The 16943-nt window shown below is 47.4% G+C and overlaps 8 protein-coding genes across 8 annotated transcripts; 2 read left to right on the top strand and 6 right to left on the bottom strand.

Moving 5' to 3' along the window:
* Positions 1-187: 187 nt before the first annotated feature.
* On the top strand, positions 188-1353 carry E1B28_000193 (uncharacterized protein; the record flags this gene model as incomplete). The annotated part of the gene is made up of 4 exons (XM_043145996.1): positions 188-251; positions 308-443; positions 501-1111; positions 1199-1353. The coding sequence occupies 4 exons, from the start codon at positions 188-190 to the stop codon at positions 1351-1353; spliced, it is 966 nt and encodes a 321-aa protein (XP_043014696.1).
* A 244-nt stretch (positions 1354-1597) lies between these two features.
* On the bottom strand, positions 1598-3705 carry E1B28_000192 (uncharacterized protein; the record flags this gene model as incomplete). Its single annotated transcript, XM_043145995.1, has 6 exons — positions 1598-2171; positions 2238-2368; positions 2425-2829; positions 2886-2998; positions 3055-3473; positions 3536-3705. The coding sequence occupies 6 exons, from the start codon at positions 3703-3705 to the stop codon at positions 1598-1600; spliced, it is 1812 nt and encodes a 603-aa protein (XP_043014695.1).
* A 331-nt stretch (positions 3706-4036) lies between these two features.
* E1B28_000191 (uncharacterized protein) lies at positions 4037-5038 on the bottom strand. Its single transcript, XM_043145994.1, has 2 exons — positions 4445-5038; positions 4037-4391 (listed from the first exon to the last, which is right to left on the bottom strand). Exons 1-2 carry the CDS (start codon positions 4961-4963, stop codon positions 4320-4322), a joined length of 591 nt encoding a protein of 196 aa, XP_043014694.1. The 5' UTR covers positions 4964-5038; the 3' UTR covers positions 4037-4319.
* Positions 5039-5868: 830 nt separating this feature from the next.
* Positions 5869-6990, bottom strand: E1B28_000190 (uncharacterized protein; the record flags this gene model as incomplete). Its single annotated transcript, XM_043145993.1, has 9 exons — positions 5869-5874; positions 5927-6055; positions 6113-6183; positions 6233-6293; positions 6347-6489; positions 6538-6670; positions 6731-6825; positions 6883-6915; positions 6981-6990. 9 exons carry the CDS (start codon positions 6988-6990, stop codon positions 5869-5871), a joined length of 681 nt encoding a protein of 226 aa, XP_043014693.1.
* Positions 6991-7918: 928 nt separating this feature from the next.
* Positions 7919-9687, bottom strand: E1B28_000189 (uncharacterized protein). The gene is made up of 5 exons (XM_043145992.1): positions 9440-9687; positions 9010-9378; positions 8778-8957; positions 8050-8715; positions 7919-7992 (listed from the first exon to the last, which is right to left on the bottom strand). The coding sequence occupies exons 1-4, from the start codon at positions 9624-9626 to the stop codon at positions 8060-8062; spliced, it is 1392 nt and encodes a 463-aa protein (XP_043014692.1). The 5' UTR covers positions 9627-9687; the 3' UTR covers positions 7919-7992; positions 8050-8059.
* Positions 9688-9888: 201 nt separating this feature from the next.
* On the bottom strand, positions 9889-11415 carry E1B28_000188 (uncharacterized protein; the record flags this gene model as incomplete). The annotated part of the gene is made up of 7 exons (XM_043145991.1): positions 9889-10277; positions 10339-10632; positions 10692-10815; positions 10876-10968; positions 11030-11173; positions 11230-11304; positions 11356-11415. 7 exons carry the CDS (start codon positions 11413-11415, stop codon positions 9889-9891), a joined length of 1179 nt encoding a protein of 392 aa, XP_043014691.1.
* Positions 11416-11664: 249 nt separating this feature from the next.
* On the bottom strand, positions 11665-15231 carry E1B28_000187 (uncharacterized protein; the record flags this gene model as incomplete). The annotated part of the gene is made up of 13 exons (XM_043145990.1): positions 11665-11831; positions 11889-12102; positions 12165-12891; positions 12946-12963; positions 13017-13074; positions 13126-13228; positions 13281-13337; positions 13391-13693; positions 13752-14435; positions 14482-14544; positions 14605-14787; positions 14847-14977; positions 15030-15231. 13 exons carry the CDS (start codon positions 15229-15231, stop codon positions 11665-11667), a joined length of 2910 nt encoding a protein of 969 aa, XP_043014690.1.
* Positions 15232-15823: 592 nt separating this feature from the next.
* Positions 15824-16240, top strand: E1B28_000186 (uncharacterized protein; the record flags this gene model as incomplete). The annotated part of the gene is made up of 3 exons (XM_043145989.1): positions 15824-15848; positions 15901-15979; positions 16042-16240. The coding sequence occupies 3 exons, from the start codon at positions 15824-15826 to the stop codon at positions 16238-16240; spliced, it is 303 nt and encodes a 100-aa protein (XP_043014689.1).
* Between the last annotated feature and the right edge of the window lie 703 nt (positions 16241-16943).

Here is a 16943-nt window from a genome sequence, read left to right as displayed (position 1 = left end):
CCCCCTCCACTTGAAGTAAAGCTTCTACCTGTGGTGCCGCTAAGTCTACGTGCAGTAGTTGTGCAGTAGTCATACTACATCTCATTATCCTTCGAATCACAATTTCCCAAGTATATCGTTAGATCATGATGCCATTTCAGATTCCTCGACGGCACCCTCAAAATGTTTCTGTCAAACGACGTCCTTGATGAATATGGCGTTCAACAACTTCAAGTTGCACGGATCATCCACAAAAGTGGATGATTCGCACGGTATGGTTCCTTCCATCGAATACCGAAACGGTGTGCTGACGATGTCGCCGACATAGATTCCTTTTCACTTCGGGAATGGAGGCCCCGGGGGAACGCCTTGAACTCTTACAGCTTTGCAAAAGACCGAGGCGGCGCTTTTGGCTCTATTCCTTCTAATTCGCAAGCTTCTCCGCATCCCCAGGGAATAACATGGTGAGTCGTGTTCTCTGATAGTTACTCTCTCTGATATTTCGACTCACATTTCTCCAGCCAGGTGCGCCTTGGCCACGATGACTACGACGGAACGAAATACTTGGATAACGAGTTCCTCGTTCCCGGACCCTCGACTTCATACTTAGACACATTTTCAAGCCATCCCTCTGCTACAATCTTCGAAGATTTAATTTCCACACTTCCAAACGACTCTTTTACTTCATACCGGGACATATCTCCACGTTACCCCTTCAGTGATGATACTTCTGACGGCTCAAGCATGTCTTTAAACAACTCTTTTGCTTCATATCCGGACGAATTTTCAGACCACACCTCCAACGCGTCGTCCGAGTCATTCCTTCCAAATAGCACATTAGCGCCGGAGCCATTTGCATTCCAAGGGTCACGCCCTTTTATCGATGCCAACACCGACATCACCCAAAACCCTGCCAGGCCGGACTTAGTACCACAGTGGTTGCACCATCATCTCGTATTACCCGCTCCTCTAGCCACAGGAGTCTCAACTGACGCGACGGTGCCGCGACCTCAAGTAGGCTCGAAAGCAATCACTCTTGCTGCTCTCTCAATCCGTAAAAGAAAACCGATATATTTTTGCCCGATTACTGGATGTACGTCAAAGGGGTTCACTACCGGGCATGGGTTCAAATGTGAGTTCCCTTTCCCCCCCCCTTTTTCCCTTTTCCATTCCGAGGAAAGTAGAGTGCTAAACGAATCTTTCATCTTCGTGCTTTTAGATCATCAACGATCTCACCAGAATGTTAGACCCTTCATATGCCCTAGTTGTTCGCGTGGGTTTGGGTCGCGATCTGACCTGTTGAGGCACCAGAAGCGGTTAAAAGGAGCTTGTGCTGGCGTTGGGGTTTATCGAAGACCCAACTTGATTGATTGATTCAGGCCACTGTTACTTGGTGTGCCTCTCCCTTTCGTTTCAGAAAGAAACCCCTCTGATTATTTTTTTTACTTTAATCATGGCACGGACTACCCGATGCTACTTAATACGGACATTATGATAGACTTACTCTTAAAAATCCCAGCTACTACTACTGTCACACTTTTCACCCTTCGATTCCATGAATTCCACTCGATTGAGTGGCTCACAAAGAACCCGCGAAAAAATAATAATAAAAAAAGAATCACAACCCTACAACCCTCGTCTTCGCAGGCATACTAACCTCCCACTGCAAACTCAAATTCACCTTCTCCCCCGCCGGAATCTCACATAGCCAATTGATCTTCCCATCCCTCCCTAAAGCATCACCATCAACAGACTCTTCATCCGCACTATCCCACTGTGCGACGATCCCATTCGCGACTTTGACGTTAGGACCCGCACTCGATGCGACTACTTCTGCTACCGATACAGACGCCGTTCTCGTGTGAGAAGAGGATTGGGATTGTTGCACGGAAGGTTTGTTGTCCGACTTGTTGAGACTAAGGGTTCCGTGGGTTTCTGAGAAATTAGTGGTAAGACCACCTCCACCAATACTGGGAACTTTCAACGCAGGACTAATCAATTTCACAGTGATAGAGGAGTCCTCGGAGACGGGGATATGGTCGACGACTTTGAGGAGTGGGATTCCGCTGGCCTTCGTATTGTGGATAGTCAATCGTTGGATGTAAAGGTGGCTGGCGGACTTGTTGTAGAAACCTGAAGTGCTGGCTTTCTTCGATACGGGGTGGTAGGTGATCCGGACGGCTTGGTCCAAGCTGGGCGGAGAGACGAAAGTTTTTTAGCAAGTTTCTAAAAAAAGTCCAATAGACCGCGAGCCTTACCCAAGTGGACAATCAAAGCTTTCAAGAGGGCTAACAGCCGGAACAGTCGTTTTGGAGATGAAGCTTCCATCGACGTACACACTAGCGTTCCCAGACAAGAGAGCGTACTCGGAATCGTTCCTGACCTTCGCCTACAGGAGGGCCAATTTAAGGTTCAGTATTTCGATGATTTACATGATTTACGAACCTTGAGATGAACTCTGGTGTCTAACTTCGGTGCGGAATACCAAGTCATAGCAGCATCCAAGTCGAGTTCGACAATGGTGAAAGTATGCTCGCTGCTATCGGACGGGATGGTGACCAGCCCTGGAACTCGGTAAGTCGCACTGATAGCACCTTTTGATGTAACTTGCGTCGTCAAATGCGCCATTGGACTGGATGAATCTTCGATCGTTGAGTGGTACTTTTCCGTTTCACCGGAGTAACCCCCTGCGAGTGTCGCTCGCGATGCATGTGGTACAGCGATCCTTTTAGACTTCATAAGAGTGTGTGTTGGCTGGTAGACCGAAAGGGTCCATTGGTCCAGGGAGGGAAGTTCGACACCAAAAGTTGGCGTTGCGGTTTCAAGAGTTAGTGGAACGTTATCCCACGGCTACGATAAGCCTTGAGCCCAAGACAGCCAGCAGTAGTACTCGAGATGGCCCGTACCTCTCTGGTCGCATTGGTGATAACAGCTTTGTAGATCAGTTTCACCGGGTTACTCCCTCCAGACGTATCAACGCGAATGTCGTAGGCAGCTTTCCAAGAGGCAGAAGTCACCGCTACACGACCATGGAGATATGAGTTTCGAGGAGAGAAGAAGAGTGTAGAGTCGTACCATATATCAAAACAAGCTCAACCTCCGTGTCCGAGTCAGCAACAACCCCAACCGACATACGGTACCCAAGGTCGTGGTGGGTTTTCGGAGCAATCCTCTTGCGTTCTTCCTTAATCTGTTCCTCGATTTGCGACAATTCTTTCTCAAGTTCCATGACCTTGTCGTCAAGTACACCTGCTGAAGCATCGTAATTTTCCAAGACGTTACGGAGGTCGTTTGACTTGGTAAACTGAGCGTTGACTGTGTTCAAGAAACCTTCAAGTGCACCAATAGATTTCTTGCATCTTTCAAAAGCATTTTCTGTGCGTTTCTTCCTGAGGGAAAGTTCGTCCAGTGTTGCAGTGGTTGGTGGTTTTAAAGGACCCTCAACAGGGCTTAAGTTCACGTCGTGGATTGTCGCTGGCCCTCGTCCTTCGACCCTATAAAACGAGCCAATTCGATACTTCCAAGGTTCGAAATAAAATAATCAAGAACAGCGCACCTGAGTGAATCGTTAATCAACACCCAAGGAAGCCCCTCAATCTCAACGTTGTTCTGACCCTCCTTTACACCAAGTTTAAAAGAACGGGTTATTTCAGCGCGACTTCCATAGAGGTTAACACCAGTAATCTCGCTTCTTCGTGCGTGGTTGAGTTTGATATCGTTGACCATTTCAGATAGGTGGGGGATGAGGGGCTTGCAAGCTGTGTCTGGCTGGTAACGATGAATTTAAGGGTTGAAAAAAGCTGTTATGCCGCTGACAGGACCCCTGTCTCACTGTCAGTGTAAATGACTCTTTCGTTGCCAACGCACCGACCGTGGGCGAGTTTTTGGAGCTGAAGTGAATGGCGTAAACAGCTTGTCCCATGGTGTACGTGGGACACTGCTGTAGTGGAAACCACTTCTTCTGATTCACCTGTCGTGCACTGAAGTAGTACTTGCAGGTGCTGGGGAATACATGTACAATCGCTCAAGCGAGCCCTGATAAGGGTGAGCGGCGTGACGGCATTTCCGATAGTACGATGATTCACTTCGTTATCCTCATTCACTACTTAAGTACACTCTTTGGTAAATTCAAATTCTTCTCTTCATGAAGTTATCAAATCCACCTCGCACCAGCAAATCCTGATGGCGCGCCGTGTATCTCGAAGTTTCCTCCGTCCCACACCATACATGGCGGTTCGATGACCATCATATGCCGCGGGGAAACTCGTCTCGGATTTGGATGAGCTCCAAAATTTGGACTGAGATAATGCGCTGAGCCGTATGACTGTTTTGAACGATTTTCAATCAACGTCCATTGCATCGCAAGACGATGTCTTCAAAAGAGAACATCTACTTGACAAACGAAGGCTTCTCTGGAATTTTCAATTAATACAGAAGAATAAGGAAGAATATAGAAATAACTCGCTCGACGTTTGATCTTTTGCGGCTCAACCTCGCTTATATCCTCCTCAGTGAGCTTGCGTTTCATGCTTTTCATCTTCTGAGGAGCAGAAACTATATCGATGGCTGTCGGTTCCGGTTTCTGTTCCTCAGTTGTCCATATGCATTGCTGATCCACCGAAGTGATTGCTTCGAGTATTATTTTCGGCACGTACATCAACGCTCGGGGGGGCCCTTTCATCCCGAACCTCTGCTTCAACGTTTGAAGTGTCAGTGGCTGGTTCAGCGCCCACACACCCTTGACTCTGTAAGCGTAATCGAGACCGTTCCAATCCTTCTGAAACATGTTGAATTCCCTATTTCCAACACCATCTTCCGGAAGCGGGCTATCTCCAGGCATTCTCGTTCGTGCTGGATCAATTTCACAGATGACGACAATACGAGATTCGGGAGCGTTGAGGTAAAACCAGACTCGTTTGACCGACACAGGAATCCGGAATCGACGAAACTCGTAGGTCTTCTCTCGGAGAATTATCTGGTTCATGTTGAAGGCTGTAATAGGGAGAATAATATCGGTCTGGGTCTAGGGATTGGAAGAGGGCATCGCATACGACGTTCAGTGGGTGAGTGAACAGGGCAACGAAGACACATACTACAATGTAAATGCTGCCTGAGAAAAATATAAACAGCACCACTTCCAGGAATTCAGGTTACATCTCCAGGTGACTCGAGAATGACGTAGTAGCTCAAGAAGTAACCCGGGTGCTTGTCAGACCAGTGGCGTTTCCAAGTTACAATCCCACCCAAATGTCCCGGGAGTCGCCTGGCAGACGACCTTCGATGGCCAAAAAATCGTACGGCAAGCAAAATGAAGTTTAAAGAAACATTACACGGCCCTCCACAACTTTCCTGAAGAAGTAAAAAAGGAGGGGGAAACAGCGATGCAAAACAACTAGATGGTATTATTGATATGAACTTTCAATGGTTTTATACAACTTTACTTAGCATTGAACTTCTGCTACTACCTGGCGCTGACAGCTCAAAGCATACGTGCACTCCTCTTTCTCTCCCTCCGGCCGAGTCGCCACTTTTGGTGGCATTGTCAGATGATGACAAATCAGTAGGGTTCCCCATCTCTAGGTCCGTATCTTCTGGAAGTCGTGGATCATTGGGCTTGTTTCCCAGCGATATGTCAAAGTGGAACGGACCCGCAGTAAAAAGAAGACTTACTACCGTCGAATGTATACTCTGTAAGTACAAAGAAGTTGAACCGAACTTGTGTTATCAAGAAGGAAGACAGGATTACATACCAGTACTCTTGGAGTCTTTGGAACCTCATTCAACGCGACCGATGTACTTGTCCCAGAAATAGTGCTCAAGTTGGTGGCGAATACCAAACTCGTCATCGCTTCAGGCTGACCCTTGTTCGGATCGTCCCAAGCTCGGGCGTTAAGTCTAGAAGTGGAATAAGAACTAGTAGTGACCTTGCCAAATACTCTCAACTCACGAACTGAGAACGGAATTCGTATAGATCTTCGAAAGTGAAAGATCCCATATGAAAAATCTTCAAAAGTAAACCTATAATCAGCGCCCAGTGGTTAACGAAAGTTCCGTTGATTGCGTACATCGTCGTGTGCTGAAACCACGGATCAGTGACTCGATTAGCGCTGCCCTTCTGAGAATGTGTACGTACAGGAAGGGTGAGGAAGAGTAGAGCATCCGTCAGCGCTGCGACAGCTGTGAGAGTTCCTGTCTGTACTGTGACTGTAGTCGAGTGAGAGATCGCAACCGCACAACAAATAAAGAGTATTACATCGCAAGATCCGGTCGATGTGACGATTTGTATCTCCTCCGACTGATGGTTTGCTTTTAAGCTGCAAGGGTCAACCTTTTTCATACGGAAATGCAATGGGGGGGCTGAGCTTACAAGCAAGAGGACCATTGTTCCGGCAATTAAAACGTCCGCAACAGCAGCAGATACCAGCCATAAGGCGGGAGCACCCTTAAACTTGACAAAGTCTTCAAATCGCGGCTTTTGCGCCACCGCAACGCCCAGCCATATGCCTCCAGCTTCGAAAGAGGATATTAGTCCTTGCATTCATCAATATGAGAACTCACCTAGCGAAGCCAGAGAGAAAATGCAGATGATGAATGCCATGATTTTGGAGTCACTGTTGACGTTAAATCTCGATTTGCTGATTACTTTGATTCTCCAAGCCATGAGGAATTGAACCGGAGTAGCAATCAACGCCTAATAGGGGAGACAGCTTGAGGTCAATGTCTGCAAGAACCATCAATCAAGACTGCTTACAGTCACTGGGCCATCTGAAGGAAAGTCGAATAAATCCGTAAGATTATCCAATTTGACGAATGATGATGATACCGTCGTCTCACCGGAAGGTAAAACTGTTGAAAAAACATCACCGAGTGTCAGGATTATGGGAGAGGAAAGCTATCACGAACGAGAAGGAGACGATATCTGTATGTCCAGAAGACCTTGGCGACGAATAAGATACTACCTAAGTAATACTTCGCCCCACCACACACTTGTCGAGACTTACCGGCCTTCATGATGAGAGGTTCGTACAATATCACAAAGAAGAATGTCGTGCTAAGAGTCTCCGCTACAAAAAGATATATGACCTATCAGCCGATCGATTGTGAGCGTCCTTCAATTCTCAGCCCAAAAGGTTGAGGGTACTTGCAAAATAACGGAGTGAAGCACGGTCTCTGGATGATTCGCCATGAAACGTGAAAACACTGAACAAAAAAAAATCCAGAACTCACTTGTATCGTCCGAAGTATATTGTAGTCTGCAAATCTTGATGAGCGGCTAAACCGAAGCTTGGCGACTTATCCCACCTGAACCACCGTAACCTATATGTAGATAAGTCATTGATCCTGTCAGTCTGTAAGCCCCCATTCACGACCGGTCGTAGCAGCTCACCCCGTATAAGATCGTACTGAAAAACATCCCAATAAGCATTGGCCCGTATCTGAAGGATTAGCGAAAATCAGCGTAAGTGAACCACACTTCAGTATAACAAAAAACCATTTACATCATCGCTACACTTGGAGGTCCATCTGACATGGCGAGGTATGGTCAATCGTCCAGCAAAGACAATATTAAGCAAGGAAAATCTGTTTGAAAGGTATCGATGATACATGTTATATGTATACAGCAGAATCAATCGAACCTGAACCGGAATAGATCCGAGCTTGAATAAGGGTCCGAGTGTGAGAAGGACAATAATTACTTGCAGTTCGTCGATGTTTCGTGGTCAGCGCCACAACACCGCCCATGCTCCATCGCGTGGGTAACATGTGTTCTGTCCGCACTTAAAAGGAGCGTTTCCAATGAAGATCACTCCGAATGTGCGGTGGCGTAGCAAACATCATTTTCATCGAAGACCATCATCCGATAATAACAGCAAAAGATCCCGAACTATGAGGATGACGCCTTGGTTCGAGCAAGACACCAATGGCGCTTCCTTCACGACGGGTGAGCAGGGTTGGGCTGACACTGATCGCTTATCTCGAACTAACAAGTACATGGATCGTATTGAACATAGCCTACAAAAAGACATTATCAACAAAGAACGACAGCGGGAGCTAATGAAATCCTCGTACATTGAACATTCTACACATCGAAAAAGAAATCTTCATTTGCATCGTGTTTTAATAAATCAAATTTCAAACTCAAAACATCCATCTCATCCTCGGTTTTCGTATTGACGGTTTTGGTAGCGACCTGACTACGGTGTGATGGTGGACCAGTAGGGATGGATTGCTTCGATACGCCGGAAAGGCCTCGGACTGGTGGCAAGACAGGTTTATAAGTAGAGATAGATGTGGCTGGTCTGCGTGTAGAAACGGGTTTGGATTTGACTGTAACATCGCCTGTTGGTCGAGTAGACACCTTGGAAGGGGCATGCCTCGTTACCATCACAGGTTTGGAAGCAACGCGGGCGTTGTGGGTTGAGACAGATGCTGCTCGAGTGTGGGAGTTTGAGCGAATGCCATAGGATGATGTACCAGGGCGGGTAGTAGAGGCAGAGCGTGTGTGAGTGGTTTTAGGGACCGGGACAGGCTTTGATAGATTGTGCATCGTGGATCGAGCTGTATCTGTCGTAAGTGAATTCTTCTCTCTGGCGGTACCAAAGAGGGTCGAGGCAGAGCGTGGGTGGGTGGGTTTAAGAGCTGAAACAGGCCCCGATTGATTACGCATCGTGGATTGGGTAGTACGCGTCGGAGGTGGGTTCTTTTTCAGGATGGGTCCAAAGGGGTCATCATCCTCTGTAGATCCAAGCGTAGGCATGTTAGTTTCGGCGGAGGGATGTCGAAGTGCAGATACATACCAAGCTCGAGCAGAGGGATCATATTCCAAGGTACGGGGGTGATGTCTTCTGCTTTCGGAACGATTTCGGGTGGTGGCTGTTGCTCATCAAGCACAAGTTTCCGAGAGATGTCCATTAGTACCTTTCCGACTTCTTTGTAATCCGGAAGCTCAAAATCCAACGGAGGTTGGTAATGCAGATCTAGGGTATCCTTTGTGAGGCCGAATTGCAAGAAGCGGGTGAACCAACATACCGAGTGTGTTGGGTGCCATGTATTCAACTTCATCATAGTCTTCTTTGACCTCCAGTACTTTCGAGGGAACCACTGGTACAGACATTCCTACTTCGTCGTCGCTGAGGTCCCAATGGTTCTTCGTGTTCAAAGGCGTATCGAAATCTTGGGACTGCCTGGGTAAACGTATATGTTTCCTAGTAGAGCTGGGGATCTGGGGAGAATTTGGGGTTTCAGACAAGTCTCTATTAAAAGGCGTCTGTGTGTGAAGAGACACGACACGGTTTGGAAAAGGCGTCTTGTCGAGGAATGGTCGTGACATGGTGTTGAGCTGTATAGGTGCTTTACCCTTGCCCGTTCGAGGAACATCTTTGAGCTGAAGATCGCCTTCTGCAGGATGGTAAAAGATTGATTGTGACTAGATCATAAGTGTGAGAATTGCAATACTTACTGATACTCTTAGACTGAGACTGGAAGGGTGTCTGGGGTATATTGCCCTTCAAATTTCCTTTTCCGACCGTGCTAGTTGGTGCATGTCGAATGGCGTTTTCATTTTGAAGGCCCTTTGCTGGTGTTTTGGCCCCCCCAAATCGCTGCGGACCCTCCCCGTTACGAGGAATCGGCCGTGAAACGAGCATGAGTGAAGGTCAAGGTTCAAGAGATCCTAGGTTCGGAATCGAACCTGAAAGTCACGGCGATGTAACCATTACCAACACGTGAGCGTGTTGGACCCTTCATCGGATTTGTGCGAACCTCTGGACCCGTACAAAGAGCGAAACTCGAGGAATATACACGATCAGTACGGTTATCGATATCACTAGATACAATTCGAAATCTCGTGTGCGTAGTACAACTACCAAGTTAGAGTGGCACACTTTTTTGAGCTTCATTCATGATCACTCAAGGGTTACATGGTACAGACCAATTCTCGAATGGGAAAGTTCCAACTTGAATCGCTGAAAGTCGTTCCAAGAATGCGTCGGTCAAAGAATGTTTGACTTTAGATGCATCAAGGACGATGTCTTTACCGTCGTGGCCGATCTTCGTCACGGAACCAACAATGACCGCCGTACCGACGCAAAAAGTTTCGATCAGTTTTCCCTGATCGTGCCATCTTTTGAGGTATGTCATTGTGAGGTCTTGTTCATGGACATAAAGCTTTTGTGAAGGTGGTATGTTCGGTAGAGGAGTTTTTCCTTCGGTGTGAGCGTTGGCGAGGTCAATTATTGACTGACGTGTTACTCCAGGAAGAATGGTGCCGTCTAGAGGTGGAGTGATGAGATCTAAATCTGAGAAGTTAAAATCATGTCAACGTTTCTCACTTAACAGACAGTTCGAATGGAGACGTACCCCCATCATCCCGCTCCACCACCGCAAAGAAGTTCATAGCACCAGCCTCCGTAATTTTGTCACCGAGCAACCAGAGAACCTGACTATACCCTCTCTTGGTTGCTTCCCTCAAGGGCTGGAACCCAGGTCCATAGTTGACAGCCAACTTAAAACAACCAGTTCCTCCAGGCCATGCACGAACAGTATCGCTCACTCCAAGAAGAGAAATCTCCTTCGAGGCTCCCAAGAAGAAAGGACCAGTTGGTAAACAAATAACGTAAAGAAGCGCCTGGTCGGACGCAGAGACACCCAAGGCTAAGTAATTCAGGTACGATTAGCCTTGCTTTTTCCATAGAAAAAAGGTGGATACGAACATGAACGAGTACCAATCATGGTAGGACGAACGTAAAGACTGTAGCCGGGTTCTGTAGGAATCCATCGACGTTCTAGAAGGACCAGCCTCTTAATCAAGCTCAACAGTGCTTGCGAGTTGAAAGACTTCATTCCAAAAAGACACGTTAGCCTAACTGGGGTGACATGAGGCAGAAGCAAACGCACTGGTAAAGCAGCTCGTTCAACAGATCTTTCCATACGAGCCATGTTCATGTTGGGTCTGAAGAGACGAGGTTCTCCGTCAGGACCGAGATAAGCCTATATCCAGAAGGAACAGTCGTGAAGACGTGCTATATGAGGGAAGAATTGAACAACGTACCTTCATTCCTTCAAACGCATTCGTGGCATATTGGAAACAACTAGAAGCAGGATCCAGACTTATTGGACCGTATGGTTTTATCTCGGGTGCAGACCAACCGTTTTCAGGATCGAAAGAGATGACCAGCATATGGTCTGTTTTGGTCTAATGAACTTGGTCAGGACTTTCAAATGGCTTTCGTTTGTAGGTGAGCCACAAACCACTCCAAATTGAAGGGTTTCAGATGGAGGAATAGGCTTCAACGTATCGCTGGTGGTGATAGTTAACTTTGAGGGCTAGAAAACTGCTCTCAGAGGCAAAAAACAGACAAACGAAACCTCACATACGTCGATGTCGGAGACGCTGGAGACTCCTTCTAAAGTTCCGTTTCCTACAGATTTCCACATTTTAAGTCTGATACAGCACTAGGTGTCGAGTTCAAAAGCGAAAATGATAGAGGAATGAAAGAGGTGGGGAGAAGTTGAAATTTTCGAGTCATGTCAAACTGTCGGTCGAGAGTCAAAAAAAATGCGATCTTATCGATCTTATCAGTCTAAGCGTGACCGTTAAACGTTAAACACCCGATAAATAAACTACCCCAAGTGATTGCGACTTTGATACAACATAATTCGGGAGCCAAAAAATACTGAAAATGCTCATGGAGTAATAGGGATTTGGTTCCAGCTGAAGTCCTGCCCATCAACCGGGAATTCCTCCACCGACTCAAACCCAGTATGCGTATTGTTCCACAAGGATCTAACCACGAACTCAGCCGGATCAGGGTTCAACACTTTGGAAACCGATGGATTCAAAATGAATTTCACTGGAAACACTCATGAGTTCTACCTCCACAATTGAAGCGATATAAGTTGGAACATACCAGTACGATCTATCCCAGGTACAAGATAGAATCCATTCGATAATACGCCAGTGCTCACATCGACGAAAGTTCCAATAGTACCGAATGGATGCTCAATCCACGTCCAAGGAGCGACAGCACCTTTGGCGGATAGGGTGAACGTAAAATCGGAATTCCTCGTTACTGCTATTTCCGGGTCCTTCAGAGTTACATTGGCAAGTGATGTAGGCGTGAACTGGAACAACATGTGCAAATGTCTGATGAGAAGCCAGTGAAAAAAGAACCAAGCGAACGCACATATTGCTCATTCGTAACAGTTCGTCCATCCACTTCAGCAGTAAGATTCAAAAGCAGCCAGACCTCGCTTTCATCCTTCCCCTCAGGTAATATTTCATCCAACCCTTGTTGTTTCAGGATAAGCGAATTATTGAGCGTCGGAATCGTAAATTGATGGTTGCTCGTGTTCAAAACATTCCCAGACCAATCATACCACGTCAACTGCGCAGTGCCCGATACATCGAACCAACGATCGGAGGTCACCAAAACCTCCAATGACTGATTGGATGGTGTCCAGAACGGATGAATAATGACAGGTGAAAACGCCCTCGCCAATCCATAGTGCAAGACTTTCCACCTCCCAGAGTATTCGATACTCGACCAGCTAACACCTTGCCAGATGTCGTTAAGCTGCCAGACAATACCGCCAAGGTTATTCTCCGCCTGTCCAGCACCATGACGATACCAGGCAATTTCGGAGGTGATCGTCATCGTTTGGAAGACCTGCGTACTGTAACACCACTGAGCAAAGGTCTGATTGGAGTCGGAGGTTCCTGGACGAGGTAACCACATCTCGACGGCCGCTGTCATTTCCCGTTGGCCTTCAGGTGCGTTGGGGTTGGGGAACGCAAGACCTCCAGCAGGCGGATGGTGGTCTCGAGACATGACGACAGTGGAATTGAAGGAAAAGTCTTCCGGCGAGGTGAGGGCTTCCTGCCAGGTGTAGAAAGACGGCATGGAGTGGAACCTAGGGACATAGATAAGTAGTGGGATTGATGGAGATACGAGATGCGGAACTTACCCAAATTCGTTCACGAACCTAAGAAAAAGACATTAGCGGTATTGGATAAAGTCCTGTCGAAACCGACTCGCCTGGCGACGGGATAAGTACTATAATCGAATGCATGGCTAGCGTCGTAATCAAACCGCTCTGGCGTACAATGAGCATTCTGAAAAACATTCTGCAACACGAGCTACTGACCAGCGTTTCCGTAAAGATTTCCGGCTGTCTTATTGTTAAGTCTCAGGATGTAAGGATCCAGGCTGAGGAGACCGTTATTGGTGGAGCAGTCGGTGTAAGGAACCTATTCGTAAAGCATTAGAACAGACTTCCACGAAGGCTACGCCTCAACATACTGAACGCGTTTCCGAAAGAGCTATGTCGTGAAGGAATTCTTGGAACATAAAAACAAACTACGAGGAAATCGATAAGCAGCTCGCACAAGCGATAAACTAATGCAACGTACCTGATCAAGGTAGACCGTTCCATTGGCCAAAGAGGTGTTGGTAGCAATGGCAATTCCCTCTATCTCATTACCGCCAGCCCACTGCGCTACGCTGGGATGCTTGTTCACTCGTCTCACATTCTGTCGGACTTCCGGTTCGACCGACTCCAGGAAGAAGTCATTGATCGGGGTGAGAGCGTCTGAGAATAAGAATTCCGACCAGGCGAAGATGCCAAGTTCGTCACAGATGGAATAGAAGTCGTATAGACCACCTGCAGTACCCGCCTCGGACGGTTGGTATATACCACCTCCCCAGACACGAAGCTAACGGGTAGAATTAGATCGGAACATTGCAGGGGTAAAAGAACAACAAATACGTTACCATATTCTGTCCGCTCTGTACAGCACTCTCCAATACCCAACGAACTTGTTCTGTGCTGATCCTAGAGTAGAACGGATCGAACGGAACGAGGTTGGATCCCAACACATAAAACGACTTTCCGTTGACTTCAAAATGCCATTGATCACCAGGCTGGATACCTCGTGCTTTAACATCCTCTTCGGAGTATGGAGCCTGTATGAGTCTGATCGTTCGGAACCCGGTCCGATCCGTGAAGGTGATGTTCGACGTAGAACCCCCCACAGGCAAGCTCAGTGTCCCCGTCAGATTATAGAGTTGCGGGGTCCCCAGATTATGGGGATACCATCGCTGAGGAGCCGAGTCAGGGACTTTCCACTGAACACTGACCAACTGAGCGTTGTCAGAATTTCCGGGAAGAGAAGGAATCGCGAGAGGGCTCGATGTCAAGCCTAATTCAGGGAGAGCCAGCGTTACGGAAGGTGATTCGATGGGAACGGCGGAGCGAATGGCCAAAGTGACGTTTAGGACCCAGTCAGCAGATTGGTCAGGAGCAACCGTAAAATTAGACCCCTCTTTGTATATGTCTACCGAAGATTCCTCAAGGAAGGCGAGGTCTTGAGAGGGGACTTCGACCGAACCGTTATCATTGGTTAAAGTGACCAGAAAAGCTGGTTTGAATATTCCCGTCGGTACGAAGGCAGGTCCCTACATTGACTAAGCAACAGCTTTCAGAGGTGAGATGTATACTTACCCAATCCCATCCAAAGTCAATTTGAATCTTTCGGATATAGTGCCTGGCTGCGGGGTATTCGAACTGAGCTCAAAAGTCAGAATACACAGGATTTCGAAGAAACAGAGTTAAGTAGTAACTGACCACACCATTCCCACCGGGATAGAATGTAGCGTCTGGTCTACTACTGACGTTCAGCCCGTAGGAGACCGCAGACTCGAAATCCAAAGTAAGGTTTCCGGAGCCTGCAGCCAAATGGGGGGTGACATCGAAGACGTGACGCCGAAATTGATTGTTTACCCAAGCTACAGGTTCTCCTGCGAAGGTCTAGACGTCATGGGAAGAAATCGGAACGAGTTACAATTGAAAGAAGGTAAGCCATTCACAATGTTGGCAATAGTATCGATGCCCCAGAATACCAAAAGAGTCTTACTGCTGGAATTGAGGGTCTTGAAAAACGGAGCGAGATCCGCCGTGTATGTCCAATTCTCTTCCGCTACCCAACGCTCGGTGAAGTCTGGATGAAATTATCAAAGGAGAGCTGTAAATTCCGTAAAAGCACAGCGCACCGTTGATCTCCAACAGAGGTTCTGTGATAACTCCAGCCCTCGCCAAATCCAGATGAGCTTGCGATGGAACACGACCAGGCACGACCACAGACCCATTCCTGCTCTTCAAAGTCCAGTCCAAATCGGAGAGATCAAAGACGGCTGCTGTTGCAAAAAGTGGAAGATAAAATAGTGCATGAAGAAGTGTCGCGAGGAGTGCCATCTTGGAAGTTAGTTGACGACAATTTCTACGAGTTTTCTGAGCTCAGGAAGCCTTTATATAGTTGGCCCATGGGTAATGCACAATGAGATCAACCCCGTGGAACGTTCGGCAGCTGATGGCTGTTGTCGAAGGGTTGCTTCCAAGCTCCCGGCATGCCAATGAGGGTTCCTTCCAGCTGTCAACATGACAATGAGGGTTCCCTACAAGCTCCCAGCGTGCCAATGTAAAGTTCTACTGTCATCATTCCAAGTCCAATATGACGAGTCACTTAATTAGGACATGAGCGGATTAATGAAAAGTTTTTGAAAGCGCACTGTACTGTGTGCGTACCCGGACCGTCCTTTCTAACGCTTTGAAATTTGGTTCAGCTGCAAACACCCCCGATATATTGGATCGTCGGGATCCTCAAACTCCAGCTACCATTGTTGTCGGATCGTGATCATGATGGTGGTGAGGAAGAGGAGGAAGCTGCAGGGCTAAATTGAAATGCGTGAGAACGTCACTGCTCTCGTCGCCGCTACGTTGCATGTGGTCCCCTCGCGAGAATTCTGGATGAACAGTATGGATTGGATTGGAATGGTAAACACTGGAAATGAGCTCGGGAAGAGCTCTGAGAGGTGAGTCTGTGTAAGTCACTAAACAAACCCACATCAACATTCCTCAAAATAGATACGAACGAACTGGCCATAGTCATACTCTTGGGAATTATACGTGAATATAAATATATCCAGGGCAACGGGTCAAACACGTTCGTTATCATCTCGCTTTGTTCCTGTAGAGCGTCGTAACACCACAGATTCCCCCTTCCAGACTTCAAAACTTCAAGCTTCAAGGCTTGTCTTCCAAGTTCCAACCGCTCAAGCACTCACATCTCATCGCTGCCCTCCCACTCGGACCTTCCCGAGTCAATCTTCTCCCATTCCATACCTTGACGGATGATGAAAAGAACTCTTCCGTCTCCTACTCCTTTGATCACTGTCGCAGGCGCAACGCTTTACGGTGTTTCTAGTCAAAGGGTGATAGACGACGAACAATGACGAGTCCGATAATCGATTACTCCGAGACGGAATCTGCGACTGGACACCCGAGTGCTCTCATAATGCTCGTTCATTTGAAGAGAAGCCTGAAAAACACCCATATTGAATGAAATCTGTCCAGATATGGCCTAATTCGGAACCTCTCTGAGTACGATTCTCTGTGGTCTATGTGCATCTTCCCTTCAAAATATTTTGCGCAACCTGGCACGAATTTGGTGGATTACAAGACTGTAGGTCTGACTTCCACCTGGGTTCATTATCGACTCTCCTCACACCGGTCTCGCGTTAGCAGAAATTCATGTCCGCTCTCCGCTTCGTTCTTCACGGCCCTTTCGTTTTCGCTATTCCATTCATTGATATTACTCGACACGACGTGGTTCTCCGTACTGTCGAGTACTACAGGTTTGAGTGGCATATCTCCCGTCCATGCTCACCAATACCGACCACAGATGGGGCCGATAATGTGTGTATTGTCGCTCTGAGAGAAGGTTGTAGCTACTGAATTCCTTCTCAGGTTTGATACCAACCCAACGTCCAACTTTCGATGAGCTCGCGGATCCGCATCATCCTCAGCAATCTGCTTCATTCGGTGCGTTCGACGTCATTTGGCGGCGGTCTCGATGTACTAACTAAGTCAATCCAGCCGCTAGAGGCACCTGGGTTACGCATTTCAAT

The sequence above is a fragment of the Marasmius oreades genome, chromosome 1 (assembly GCF_018924745.1).
Source record: "Marasmius oreades isolate 03SP1 chromosome 1, whole genome shotgun sequence".
NCBI lineage: Eukaryota > Fungi > Basidiomycota > Agaricomycetes > Agaricales > Marasmiaceae > Marasmius > Marasmius oreades.
The sequence above is the reverse complement of the archived record's forward strand: the minus strand, read 5'-3'. Positions and strand labels throughout refer to the sequence as shown.

What these genes read in the sequence shown, in the direction of transcription:
- E1B28_000191 (XM_043145994.1), bottom strand. Translation starts at nt 4,963, where the DNA reads ATGAACCAGATAATTCTCCGAGAGAAGACCTACGAGTTTCGTCGATTC. An exon ending in CGCAAAAGATCAAACGTCGA is followed by an intron (nt 4,392 to 4,444) that starts GCGAGTTATTTC and finishes TGAAAATTCCAG; the next exon opens with AGAAGCCTTCGTTTGTCAAG.
- E1B28_000189 (XM_043145992.1), bottom strand. Translation starts at nt 9,626, where the DNA reads ATGCTCGTTTCACGGCCGATTCCTCGTAACGGGGAGGGTCCGCAGCGA. An exon ending in CATGGCACCCAACACACTCG is followed by an intron (nt 8,958 to 9,009) that starts GTATGTTGGTTC and finishes AGGATACCCTAG; the next exon opens with ATCTGCATTACCAACCTCCG. An exon ending in GATCCCTCTGCTCGAGCTTG is followed by an intron (nt 8,716 to 8,777) that starts GTATGTATCTGC and finishes TTGGATCTACAG; the next exon opens with AGGATGATGACCCCTTTGGA.